The sequence below is a fragment of the Haliotis asinina genome, chromosome 9 (assembly GCF_037392515.1).
Source record: "Haliotis asinina isolate JCU_RB_2024 chromosome 9, JCU_Hal_asi_v2, whole genome shotgun sequence".
In the NCBI taxonomy this organism is placed as follows: domain Eukaryota; kingdom Metazoa; phylum Mollusca; class Gastropoda; order Lepetellida; family Haliotidae; genus Haliotis; species Haliotis asinina.
Window position 1 is genome coordinate 51,688,583 of NC_090288.1, and position 14,783 is coordinate 51,703,365.

Consider the following 14,783-nt stretch of genomic DNA (forward strand, 5'->3'; position numbering starts at 1 on the left):
GCTAGTATTTGTTTCCCTCGATAATTGGATGGATGTCAATCTCAGTGTTACATCGTATTATGAATCTCAGCTTCCTGGGGAGTATACAACTCTTCCTGCCACCAAGTTTATTGTGGCTCTCCCTCCCAATTCAAAGCTGGGTGGACTAGGACATATAGTCACAGTACTTTGTCCAAGTTTACTGCACGTTGGTGTACCCACAACTAGGTGTTTGCATGTATTCATGTGGCCACCATCTGGTCACATACCAACAGATTCATGGATTCTTTTAAGTGCACAGGGATGTGTACTGTACACTAAGGATTGTGACAACGCGGAAAGAGTCTGCACACAAAGCTGACTCCAAGGTTTCTACACCCGGTCACAGGTGGGCTCAATCCCTACACCTCAACCTCACTGGATCACTAGCGTGGTGAGTTCAGGCACATGAGAGATACACTCACCTGACACAGGACGTGGGGGTTTCCAACAATGATGAGCAAGGCCTGGGCTCGTGTGATGGACACGTTGAAACGTTTTGCATTGCTGAGGAATCCTAAAGTGTGACGCAGGTCGAAGCCTATCAGTTTCTCATTGGCTCGTACCTGTATGCATAGAAGAAACAAAGAGCAATGACCAACATGATGGAATGATTTCAGAAATAGTTGCATGTGATTTGAACCATGATCACAGAACATGTTCCTGCAATGGGAGACAAGAAGGTGAACTTTATCCAGTAAGAGACAGCCATACTTTAAGAGAAGAGAGAATGCCTTCTACCATATTTTATAAAATCTGACTCAGGAAAAGAAATTCTTGAAAGGCATTTAGAAGTTGGACGAACATGAATACACGGCACATTTTTATGAATAACGACTTCTTCATGTTGCTTATATGACATTTCAGAGCTAATTCTTGCTCCTTCATCAGGTGAATGAAGTTGTAATCCAGTAATCTATAAAAATGTGATGTATTTCTGAAAAAGAAGGGCCAAATGAAATTAATAATTATTAGAATTTTTATTTGAAGATTATCCACAATCTTGAATGTCACACTCACTGTTGATATGATGATGGCTTTCCTCTCCTGTCCTTGAAACTCCTCCACAGATCCCACCTTTACCATGTCCACATCCAGCTTGTCTATCAGTAGACGGATCTTCTCTACCTGAGGGTATAAATTCAATATCACTTTCATTTCCAGACCAAGTCGGTCATTAAACAGAATGAGATATAAACTGTGCCAACAAAACCTTCACATACCTGTTTTCTGTAGGGCGTGATTATACCAATGTCGTCCACTGTCAGTCTGTACTTTTGATTGTTCAACAGACTCTGGAGGTACTGAACAACCTGGACAGTTTCCATGGGGTTAAACCAAGAGGGACTGTCCGTCTCACGCATGTCCTCTCCCTGTTGATTAAAAAGCAGTGTCTATTCAGGCCAGAACTTTGCATCATGACTGATTTCACAGCAATAAATGTGGTTGATCGAAAGATTCTTATAGCTCATCAATGGGACAGCATGTGCCATTGAGTCCGGTAAAACTGTAGCTTATTTCTGTATCGATGTTAAACATCATATGGTACAACATTTACCCTTGAAATCAGCATATTTCTACAAGGGACAAGCTTTATATCACTAAAGGTAAGTAAATAAATGCACATAGTTACAGTTTGACAGTTTTATGAAAATTTGTTTTCTTTACACTTTTAAACCTTTTTCTTCATTAGTCATAATTGGATTTGTTATTACTCTTCCTTACATTGATGGAGTGATTTGTTATTACTCTTCCTTACATTGATGGAGTGATTTGTTATTACTCTTCCTTACATTGATGGAGTGATTTGTTATTACTCTTCCTTACATTGATGGAGTGATTTGTTATTACTCTTCCTTACATTGATGGAGTGATTTGTTATTACTCTTCCTTACATTGATGGAGTGATTTGTTATTACTCTTCCTTACATTGGTGGAGTGATTTGTTATTACTCTTCCTTACATTGATGGAGTGATTTGTTATTACTCTTCCTTACATTGGTGGAGTGATTTGTTATTACTCTTCCTTACATTGATGGAGTGATTTGTTATTACTCTTCCTTACATTGGTGGAGTGATTTGTTATTACTCTTCCTTACATTGATGGAGTGATTTGTTATTACTCTTCCTTACATTGGTGGAGTGATTTGTTATTACTCTTCCTTACATTGATGGAGTGATTTGTTATTACTCTTCCTTACATTGATGGAGTGATTTGTTATTACTCTTCCTTACATTGATGGAGTGATTTGTTATTACTCTTCCTTACATTGATGGAGTGATTTGTTATTACTCTTCGTTACATTGATGGAGTGATTTGTTATTACTCTTCCTTACATTGATGGAGTGATTTGTTATTACTCTTCGTTACATTGATGGAGTGATTTGTTATTACTCTTCCTTACATTGATGGAGTGATTTGTTATTACTCTTCGTTACATTGATGGAGTGATTTGTTATTACTCTTCCTTACATTGATGGAGTGATTTGTTATTACTCTTCCTTACATTGATGGAGTGATTTGTTATTACTCTTCCTTACATTGATGGAGTGATTTGTTATTACTCTTCCTTACATTGATGGAGTGATTTGTTATTACTCTTCCTTACATTGATGGAGTGATTTGTTATTACTCTTCCTTACATTGATGGAGTGATTTGTTATTACTCTTCCTTACATTGATGGAGTGATTTGTTATTACTCTTCCTTACATTGATGGAGTGATTTGTTATTACTCTTCCTTACATTGATGGAGTGATTTGTTATTACTCTTCCTTACATTGATGGAGTGATTTGTTATTACTCTTCCTTACATTGATGGAGTGATTTGTTATTACTCTTCCTTACATTGATGGAGTGATTTGTTATTACTCTTCCTTACATTGATGGAGTGATTTGTTATTACTCTTCCTTACATTGATGGAGTGATTTGTTATTACTCTTCCTTACATTGATGGAGTGATTTGTTATTACTCTTCCTTACATTGATGGAGTGATTTGTTATTACTCTTCCTTACATTGATGGAGTGATTTGTTATTACTCTTCCTTACATTGATGGAGTGATTTGTTATTACTCTTCCTTACATTGATGGAGTGATTTGTTATTACTCTTCCTTACATTGATGGAGTGATTTGTTATTACTCTTCCTTACATTGATGGAGTGATTTGTTATTACTCTTCCTTACATTGATGGAGTGATTTGTTATTACTCTTCCTTACATTGATGGAGTGATTTGTTATTACTCTTCCTTACATTGATGGAGTGATTTGTTATTACTCTTCCTTACATTGATGGAGTGATTTGTTATTACTCTTCCTTACATTGATGGAGTGATTTGTTATTACTCTTCCTTACATTGATGGAGTGATTTGTTATTACTCTTCCTTACATTGATGGAGTGATTTGTTATTACTCTTCCTTACATTGATGGAGTGATTTGTTATTACTCTTCCTTACATTGATGGAGTGATTTGTTATTACTCTTCCTTACATTGATGGAGTGATTTGTTATTACTCTTCCTTACATTGATGGAGTGATTTGTTATTACTCTTCCTTACATTGATGGAGTGATTTGTTATTACTCTTCCTTACATTGATGGAGTGATTTGTTATTACTCTTCCTTACATTGATGGAGTGATTTGTTATTACTCTTCCTTACATTGATGGAGTGATTTGTTATTACTCTTCCTTACATTGATGGAGTGATTTGTTATTACTCTTCCTTACATTGATGGAGTGATTTGTTATTACTCTTCCTTACATTGATGGAGTGATTTGTTATTACTCTTCCTTACATTGATGGAGTGATTTGTTATTACTCTTCCTTACATTGATGGAGTGATTTGTTATTACTCTTCCTTACATTGATGGAGTGATTTGTTATTACTCTTCCTTACATTGATGGAGTGATTTGTTATTACTCTTCCTTACATTGATGGAGTGATTTGTTATTACTCTTCCTTACATTGATGGAGTGATTTGTTATTACTCTTCCTTACATTGATGGAGTGATTTGTTATTACTCTTCCTTACATTGATGGAGTGATTTGTTATTACTCTTCCTTACATTGATGGAGTGATTTGTTATTACTCTTCCTTACATTGATGGAGTGATTTGTTATTACTCTTCCTTACATTGATGGAGTGATTTGTTATTACTCTTCCTTACATTGATGGAGTGATTTGTTATTACTCTTCCTTACATTGATGGAGTGATTTGTTATTACTCTTCCTTACATTGATGGAGTGATTTGTTATTACTCTTCCTTACATTGATGGAGTGATTTGTTATTACTCTTCCTTACATTGATGGAGTGATTTGTTATTACTCTTCCTTACATTGATGGAGTGATTTGTTATTACTCTTCCTTACATTGATGGAGTGATTTGTTATTACTCTTCCTTACATTGATGGAGTGATTTGTTATTACTCTTCCTTACATTGATGGAGTGATTTGTTATTACTCTTCCTTACATTGATGGAGTGATTTGTTATTACTCTTCCTTACATTGATGGAGTGATTTGTTATTACTCTTCCTTACATTGATGGAGTGATTTGTTATTACTCTTCCTTACATTGATGGAGTGATTTGTTATTACTCTTCCTTACATTGATGGAGTGATTTGTTATTACTCTTCCTTACATTGATGGAGTGATTTGTTATTACTCTTCCTTACATTGATGGAGTGATTTGTTATTACTCTTCCTTACATTGATGGAGTGATTTGTTATTACTCTTCCTTACATTGATGGAGTGATTTGTTATTACTCTTCCTTACATTGATGGAGTGATTTGTTATTACTCTTCCTTACATTGATGGAGTGATTTGTTATTACTCTTCCTTACATTGATGGAGTGATTTGTTATTACTCTTCCTTACATTGATGGAGTGATTTGTTATTACTCTTCCTTACATTGATGGAGTGATTTGTTATTACTCTTCCTTACATTGATGGAGTGATTTGTTATTACTCTTCCTTACATTGATGGAGTGATTTGTTATTACTCTTCCTTACATTGATGGAGTGATTTGTTATTACTCTTCCTTACATTGATGGAGTGATTTGTTATTACTCTTCCTTACATTGATGGAGTGATTTGTTATTACTCTTCCTTACATTGATGGAGTGATTTGTTATTACTCTTCCTTACATTGATGGAGTGATTTGTTATTACTCTTCCTTACATTGATGGAGTGATTTGTTATTACTCTTCCTTACATTGATGGAGTGATTTGTTATTACTCTTCCTTACATTGATGGAGTGATTTGTTATTACTCTTCCTTACATTGATGGAGTGATTTGTTATTACTCTTCCTTACATTGATGGAGTGATTTGTTATTACTCTTCCTTACATTGATGGAGTGATTTGTTATTACTCTTCCTTACATTGATGGAGTGATTTGTTATTACTCTTCCTTACATTGATGGAGTGATTTGTTATTACTCTTCCTTACATTGATGGAGTGATTTGTTATTACTCTTCCTTACATTGATGGAGTGATTTGTTATTACTCTTCCTTACATTGATGGAGTGATTTGTTATTACTCTTCCTTACATTGATGGAGTGATTTGTTATTACTCTTCCTTACATTGATGGAGTGATTTGTTATTACTCTTCCTTACATTGATGGAGTGATTTGTTATTACTCTTCCTTACATTGATGGAGTGATTTGTTATTACTCTTCCTTACATTGATGGAGTGATTTGTTATTACTCTTCCTTACATTGATGGAGTGATTTGTTATTACTCTTCCTTACATTGATGGAGTGATTTGTTATTACTCTTCCTTACATTGATGGAGTGATTTGTTATTACTCTTCCTTACATTGATGGAGTGATTTGTTATTACTCTTCCTTACATTGATGGAGTGATTTGTTATTACTCTTCCTTACATTGATGGAGTGATTTGTTATTACTCTTCCTTACATTGATGGAGTGATTTGTTATTACTCTTCCTTACATTGATGGAGTGATTTGTTATTACTCTTCCTTACATTGATGGAGTGATTTGTTATTACTCTTCCTTACATTGATGGAGTGATTTGTTATTACTCTTCCTTACATTGATGGAGTGATTTGTTATTACTCTTCCTTACATTGATGGAGTGATTTGTTATTACTCTTCCTTACATTGATGGAGTGATTTGTTATTACTCTTCCTTACATTGATGGAGTGATTTGTTATTACTCTTCCTTACATTGATGGAGTGATTTGTTATTACTCTTCCTTACATTGATGGAGTGATTTGTTATTACTCTTCCTTACATTGATGGAGTGATTTGTTATTACTCTTCCTTACATTGATGGAGTGATTTGTTATTACTCTTCCTTACATTGATGGAGTGATTTGTTATTACTCTTCCTTACATTGATGGAGTGATTTGTTATTACTCTTCCTTACATTGATGGAGTGATTTGTTATTACTCTTCCTTACATTGATGGAGTGATTTGTTATTACTCTTCCTTACATTGATGGAGTGATTTGTTATTACTCTTCCTTACATTGATGGAGTGATTTGTTATTACTCTTCCTTACATTGATGGAGTGATTTGTTATTACTCTTCCTTACATTGATGGAGTGATTTGTTATTACTCTTCCTTACATTGATGGAGTGATTTGTTATTACTCTTCCTTACATTGATGGAGTGATTTGTTATTACTCTTCCTTACATTGATGGAGTGATTTGTTATTACTCTTCCTTACATTGATGGAGTGATTTGTTATTACTCTTCCTTACATTGATGGAGTGATTTGTTATTACTCTTCCTTACATTGATGGAGTGATTTGTTATTACTCTTCCTTACATTGATGGAGTGATTTGTTATTACTCTTCCTTACATTGATGGAGTGATTTGTTATTACTCTTCCTTACATTGATGGAGTGATTTGTTATTACTCTTCCTTACATTGATGGAGTGATTTGTTATTACTCTTCCTTACATTGATGGAGTGATTTGTTATTACTCTTCCTTACATTGATGGAGTGATTTGTTATTACTCTTCCTTACATTGATGGAGTGATTTGTTATTACTCTTCCTTACATTGATGGAGTGATTTGTTATTACTCTTCCTTACATTGATGGAGTGATTTGTTATTACTCTTCCTTACATTGATGGAGTGATTTGTTATTACTCTTCCTTACATTGATGGAGTGATTTGTTATTACTCTTCCTTACATTGATGGAGTGATTTGTTATTACTCTTCCTTACATTGATGGAGTGATTTGTTATTACTCTTCCTTACATTGATGGAGTGATTTGTTATTACTCTTCCTTACATTGATGGAGTGATTTGTTATTACTCTTCCTTACATTGATGGAGTGATTTGTTATTACTCTTCCTTACATTGATGGAGTGATTTGTTATTACTCTTCCTTACATTGATGGAGTGATTTGTTATTACTCTTCCTTACATTGATGGAGTGATTTGTTATTACTCTTCCTTACATTGATGGAGTGATTTGTTATTACTCTTCCTTACATTGATGGAGTGATTTGTTATTACTCTTCCTTACATTGATGGAGTGATTTGTTATTACTCTTCCTTACATTGATGGAGTGATTTGTTATTACTCTTCCTTACATTGATGGAGTGATTTGTTATTACTCTTCCTTACATTGATGGAGTGATTTGTTATTACTCTTCCTTACATTGATGGAGTGATTTGTTATTACTCTTCCTTACATTGATGGAGTGATTTGTTATTACTCTTCCTTACATTGATGGAGTGATTTGTTATTACTCTTCCTTACATTGATGGAGTGATTCGTTATTACTCTTCCTTACATTGATGGAGTGATTTGTTATTACTCTTCCTTACATTGATGGAGTGATTCGTTATTACTCTTCCTTACATTGATGGAGTGATTTGTTATTACTCTTCCTTACATTGATGGAGTGATTCGTTATTACTCTTCCTTACATTGATGGAGTGATTTGTTATTACTCTTCCTTACATTGATGGAGTGATTCGTTATTACTCTTCCTTACATTGATGGAGTGATTTGTTATTACTCTTCCTTACATTGATGGAGTGATTCGTTATTACTCTTCCTTACATTGATGGAGTGATTTGTTATTACTCTTCCTTACATTGATGGAGTGATTCGTTATTACTCTTCCTTACATTGATGGAGTGATTCGTTATTACTCTTCCTTACATTGATGGAGTGATTTGTTATTACTCTTCCTTACATTGATGGAGTGATTCGTTATTACTCTTCCTTACATTGATGGAGTGATTTGTTATTACTCTTCCTTACATTGATGGAGTGATTCGTTATTACTCTTCCTTACATTGATGGAGTGATTTGTTATTACTCTTCCTTACATTGATGGAGTGATTTGTTATTACTCTTCCTTACATTGATGGAGTGATTTGTTATTACTCTTCCTTACATTGATGGAGTGATTTGTTATTACTCTTCCTTACATTGATGGAGTGATTTGTTATTACTCTTCCTTACATTGATGGAGTGATTTGTTATTACTCTTCCTTACATTGATGGAGTGATTTGTTATTACTCTTCCTTACATTGATGGAGTGATTTGTTATTACTCTTCCTTACATTGATGGAGTGATTTGTTATTATTCTTCCTTACATTGATGGAGTGATTTGTTATTACTCTTCGTTACATTGATGGAGTGATTTGTTATTACTCTTCCTTACATTGATGGAGTGATTTGTTATTACTCTTCCTTACATTGATGGAGTGATTTGTTATTACTCTTCCTTACATTGATGGAGTGATTTGTTATTACTCTTCCTTACATTGATGGAGTGATTTGTTATTACTCTTCCTTACATTGATGGAGTGATTTGTTATTACTCTTCCTTACATTGATGGAGTGATTTGTTATTACTCTTCCTTACATTGATGGAGTGATTTGTTATTACTCTTCCTTACATTGATGGAGTGATTTGTTATTACTCTTCCTTACATTGATGGAGTGATTTGTTATTACTCTTCCTTACATTGATGGAGTGATTTGTTAAATTAATCTGGCCCTAACCTGTTTCCATACCCAGATCTCCAGCTGAATGTTATGCACCATCAGTTGCTGCGCAGAATTACCAGACACTAAGCTATGTCATCAGAACGCCTTTAAGGTCAGCCGTATGGCATGATGCTACCTTAGAATCTTAAAGTCGTCAAAAAACTTATATTTCTAGGTAGATTGATGCATACCAGCATGTTTAGTCCCATAAACCACAAAAAATAAGAGATGTTAGTTTCCGTGTTGCGATAACTGTGCTTAGGTGCACCGAATTACCTGACAGCATTTTATGTCTAGTTACCCTTTATTCGAGGAGTGATGAATGAGACCTCATTCTACTCATGATCTATCCCATGAGGTTGTGATTGGGCCAACATTGTACTCGTGATATGGGGTTCTGTATGGGCTTCCAAACGACTCATGATCCAGTGGTTGACAGAGTTAACACCAGTCTGTTTGATGAGGCCCTCATTCCATTAAGAAATCTAAGTAGTGTGACTGTCATATGTCTACATTTAAGCATTCCCATTTACAAACAACTCATGATCCAGTGGTTGACAGAGTGAACACCAGTCTGTTTGATGAGGTCCTCATTCCATTAAGAAATCTAAGTAGTGTGACTGTCATAAGTCTACATTTAAGCATTCCCATTTACGTTCCCTTTGTGGAAAGGGTCCTAGGCTTTGAGCTTTGGTGACAATCCCCAAAGTCAAGCTAGAGTTCATATTTGCCAGTCAGCTTGAGATGTTCTCACCCTGAGTCCATGGAAAATTACTGGATGGTTTTTCTGAGGCAGCATGTCCCAGTCACACAGGGCATGAGTGAGAGCTGGGTGAGACACAACCTCCAGTTGGTCGAAGTAGAACAGGCGGGACGGCAGTGCCAGAATGGCAGGGTGGGACCTGTAGTTCTCCACCAACATGGTAACCTAGGTGACAGATATTGGTATGGTTAATTAGGGGATACACAGATATAGGTACCTAGGTGATGAACATGAAAATAGTTACGTTGTTGATAGACATAATAGCTGCCTAGGTGATGGACACAGTAATAGTTGCGTAGGTGATGAACATGGCAATAATTGCCTAGGTGATGAACATAGTAATAGTTGCCTAGGTGATGGACACAGTAATAGCTGCCTAGGTGATGGACACAGTAATAGTTGCGTAGGTGATGGACACAGTAATAGTTGCCTAGGTGATGGACACAGTAATAGCTGCCTAGGTGATGAACATAGTAATAGTTGCCTAGGTGATGGACACAGTAATAGTTGCCTAGGTGATGGACACAGTAATAGTTGCCTAGGTGATGGACACAGTAATAGCTGCCTAGGTGATGAACATAGTAATAGTTGCCTAGGTGATGGACACAGTAATAGTTGCCTAGGTGATGGACACAGTAATAGTTGCCTAGGTGATGGACACAGTAATAGCTGCCTAGGTGATGGACACAGTAATAGTTGCCTAGGTGATGGACACAGTAATAGTTGCCTAGGTGATGGACACAGTAATAGTTGCCTAGGTGATGGACACAGTAATAGTTGCCTAGGTGATGGACATACTGTGGTTATGCAGGGACCAGATACATTTATGATTTCCTAGGTGACAGACATAGCCTTAGCCTTAGCAAAACGAGTGCTTCCTATGTTTGAACTTAACCATTCATTATGAGAGTGGAAATATGAGAAAAAAGTGAGTGGGCTTTAGATAGTGACCTGTCTGTATTTCAGTTTCACCAAGGATTGATAGGTTCCTGCGAGAAGAAAGCCTCAACAGGTGCCTGTTATTGTTTTGTATTTACCTTTAGCGACACCTCTCAGATCGTGGATGTTTGGCTGCAGTAACTCTCCCATGCAAAACACAATCTCAAGAGGCAAATGCTATTACTTTCATCGTGTGGTATACACAAAATGCCTACCAGCATGGAATCAAATCCACCATGATCAGCAAACAGCCTTTCATTCCTCATGTACAGTGACCTCTCCATTAGTCTTTCAAGGAAAGACAACTCCAGACCATACATCCTCGAATACTTTGACATGATCACTGGGCCCAGCTGTTTGGGGTCTCCTGCCAAAACAATCTGAAACAATGACAACACGGTTCCTGGAATCTCCATAGATCAAACTGACAATTATTATCACTATCAGACAGTGATATCTTATTAATTGTTTTGCTGCATCTAAACTTGAATTGTTTTGCTGCATCTAAACTGTGAATTATAAGAATGCTTTACCTGAACTAGCTGTGTCACCTGGTTTGTGATATTAAATTACCTATGGGCTTCACAACTGGGTCTAGCACTTACACAGCATCTCTTGTTGGCTCACACAAGGCAAAACAATGTCGTTTTCTTACCACCAGACCAATGATTTTGATGAAAGTTTAATCTTTAGCTGCACAGACCCCTTTCTAAAGAATGTTCTTTTTGGTCCTCAACACTTGGTTTATATATTGTGACATACACAGTTCATGTTTAAGACATCTGTTCATAACGGTGGCATGTAAGCAGTTATGCAGAGAACCAGTCATCCAACCAGACACCTACAAAGGTAGGATCGTTATCTTTCATGGAAAAGGATTGAACATACCATACATAAATACAGGGCAAATGAAGCTGAACCGTCTTGATAGTGTTCCTTCTCTCAAGTATAAAGATTTACATGACCTTTACCGATTTATTAAACAATAAATTGAAATGACATAATTGTTGTGTTGTTTTAACTTAATTGGATCATCAAAAGGTACAAGCATGCATATTTTACAAACACACACCTAAATTATCTGTTTGGTGCGCAATGACACCGTTCTTAAAAACAATGCTTTTCTCCCCTGGTATCAGCTCACCTGTCCGTCTGCTCCTGCCACAAGCCCTGTAGATATCAGACACTCTGGCTCTGTCGCCTGCCCTGCCTGAAGCAGAAATACTTGTAAGTATCTACGATACAGTGATCCATTCAGATACAAAAACTGAAAACAAGGTTGTGAATGTCACCAGATTCTGGGAGAAAGCCATAATCATATTGGTTTTGTGACCAGACAGTCACATGACTCAATCTCATCCAACAATAACTGCGATACTGATACATTTTATCTCTCCTAAAATTGGTGCACAATAACCAGTCAGTGACAAGCATGGGTTGAAGGTTAATTGTACCCTGGATCTTTGGATCAAATATGAACAAACAACTGCAAAAAATCTGGAATACCCTATTAAATGTCAATATAGTACAGAGCAATGAATATCTTGCACCAAACAACAGCATACTGACCATACAACGCACCTCATCTACAAACACATGAAGCAAACCGACCCTATGATGCACCTCATCTACAAACGCATGAAGCATACCGACCCTGTGACACACCTCATCTACAAACACATGAAGCATACCGACCCTATGACGCACCTCATCTACAAACGCATGAGTGAAGTGTCCGGCCTTCAGCCCCAGCATGTACAGAGATCCAGCAGAATTGCAGGTACACACCACCACACGGTACCGTGATATCAGCTGAAGGTCGTCTCCATAGCGACAGTACTTCTCCAACACCTCAGGGACATTCTGGAAGTCACAGAGACATATTAATTCATAAATAACTGAAACATTCATTATGACATAAATTCTATCTACAATCTCTAAAGTAACATTATTCATGACATTTAAGAGGGTAAATTATAATGGAAATGGAGGGAGCCAGCAGAATCTATTGTTTTCTCACTGTCTACCGACATGTAGGCTTGCTTGAGAGGTTTCAAACATGGTTGTTTGACAGGTTAAGTTCGACTTGATGTTATTTAGATTTGTTTAAGTTTTCTTAGTTCAGGCTTTCGGATATCTTAAAGATGCTCTATGGGATTATGAATTGGACTCCTGAGGTTTTAAGATTTTCTGCTGGATCTCTGTCGAGTAAAGTGTGACCCATAAAGTCCAAACATGTTCTATGGGACTGCCAGTTGGACTCCCACTTGGCCAAGGCAGAGCTGCCACCATGACGTAAGAATCACTAACGGTGTGTGAACAATCAAGATTGGAATTGTGTGTGCACATGTTGTGTTAGTTTGATTGTAGCACATACAAATGTAAAATCAATGTGAAAATGATCATATAAACAAACAAAATCCTGAAATAAATATATATGGCTAAATGTATGGATGGTTATCTTTGAAGAGGGCTACAAATTGTAGGTGTTGTGAAACATTTTTCTTTGATGGAGAACTACTGCATTTTTAGCAGTTCTTGAAACGTAGTCTCATGTTGTCTCTCTTTCCTTTATGGTTGCCATCTAAACAAGGGGCAGTTAGGTTTTTCAGTGGAACATAATTTTAATGTCCCCATGTTACCTCAAGGTTCTGCTTGAATGCATTTGGTCTCACCATCTTAAATAAGCGACAGTTAGGTTTTTCAGTGGAACATAATTTAAATGTCCCCATCTTACCTCAAGGCTCCGGTTGAATGCGTTTAGTCTAACCAGGTCAGATTCTTTCACTAAGCCACTCGCCACAAGTCTCTCTGCCTACAGATACAAGACATAGTTGTCACACAATTAGTACATGAGCTTCTGAATTGTAGAAAACTAAGTACTGAAAAAATATTCTGTTACCTGAGCAGTCTAAGTAAACTTATCCTCAGTACTTTATGTTACACTCCACTACTGAGTCTAACAAAAACCTTATGGGAGGTTGCGTCAGGTAACCTTTGAGATTGACCAATCAGAACACAGAGTACCAAATCATGAAAGTGTACATTCGCACATACCTTTTGAACTTTTTATCTCAAAAAGGTTCATACCCAAACAATTCCGAATGCTATTTAGTGTACGCTCGCTTCCGGGTGATGCACACGGCGTACGTACAACCATGACAACGGTGAGTAAACAGACGTTGAAAATGGTGTTTTTGGCAATTCAAGGATGTCATCTTGCAGAAATATTAGCTAATGGTAACCATGTCAACAGAAACCCCAAAGTGTATATACTGCAGGTCAAATAACTGTGTTACATGCGTTTTTTTGTATGTGGAGAGATCTGTGTCAGTGACCTGAATATTTTGAAAGTCCCTCCAATCCCTAAATAGTAGCCTTTGTCTGATTGGATAAATCTTTATATTCGTTTCATGTTTGATTGGACGGTCATTGGTCGCTCAAAGGTTACCTGACGCGACATTCTACTAGGTTTTGTTAGACTCAGTGGTGAAGTGTAACGAAATACACTGAGAACTGAGACTAAGTTCACTCAGACTAACTACCTGAGTTTTGTCATTGATTAATTACTGTATTATAACCTCATTCTGCCATCATAAATTTAGACAAACCTATAGAGGTTTCCAATTCTTTGAAGAGAATCGTCCTTGGGGTACATATATGCATTTTCTGATGCCAGAAAATGTCACGTGACGGTTGTATCAATGTTTTAATAAAATATTGTACAATAAACAAAAAGTCTTTTTTGTTCATTATACTGTCCCTCACCACATGGAGTCATCCTTCTGCCGTGCATGTGCAGGCAACCAGGTAAGCATCCAAGCCTGTATCATCATTCCTTCTGCTGCATAATGCAGTGAACAGAATTGCGGGGAGGTGGGTGGCCCTACCCCAAGGACGATTCTCTTCAAATTGGAAACTCCACAGGTTTGTCTAATTCTTTTTCATAGAGATCATCCTTGGAGTACATATATGCATAAACTTAGCGATGTTAATTACGAAAATTAACTTACGCAAAAATTCTCATCTGTGTACTCCA

At 36.5% G+C, this 14,783-nt stretch overlaps 1 protein-coding gene across 1 annotated transcript in view; it reads right to left on the minus strand.

Annotated features, from left to right (window-relative positions):
- LOC137297074 (RNA helicase Mov10l1-like) overlaps positions 1-14,783 on the minus strand; it is a 38,938-nt gene that overhangs the window by 1,727 nt on the left and 22,428 nt on the right. Inside the window, exons 11-18 of the mRNA XM_067829045.1 lie at positions 13,482-13,559; positions 12,452-12,607; positions 11,889-11,954; positions 10,960-11,124; positions 9,797-9,970; positions 1,242-1,391; positions 1,039-1,146; positions 444-584 (exon numbers count right to left, since the gene is read on the minus strand). Of these exons, the coding sequence (XP_067685146.1) occupies positions 444-584; positions 1,039-1,146; positions 1,242-1,391; positions 9,797-9,970; positions 10,960-11,124; positions 11,889-11,954; positions 12,452-12,607; positions 13,482-13,559 (1,038 nt within the window). The remainder of the gene's footprint in view (positions 1-443; positions 585-1,038; positions 1,147-1,241; positions 1,392-9,796; positions 9,971-10,959; positions 11,125-11,888; positions 11,955-12,451; positions 12,608-13,481; positions 13,560-14,783) is intronic.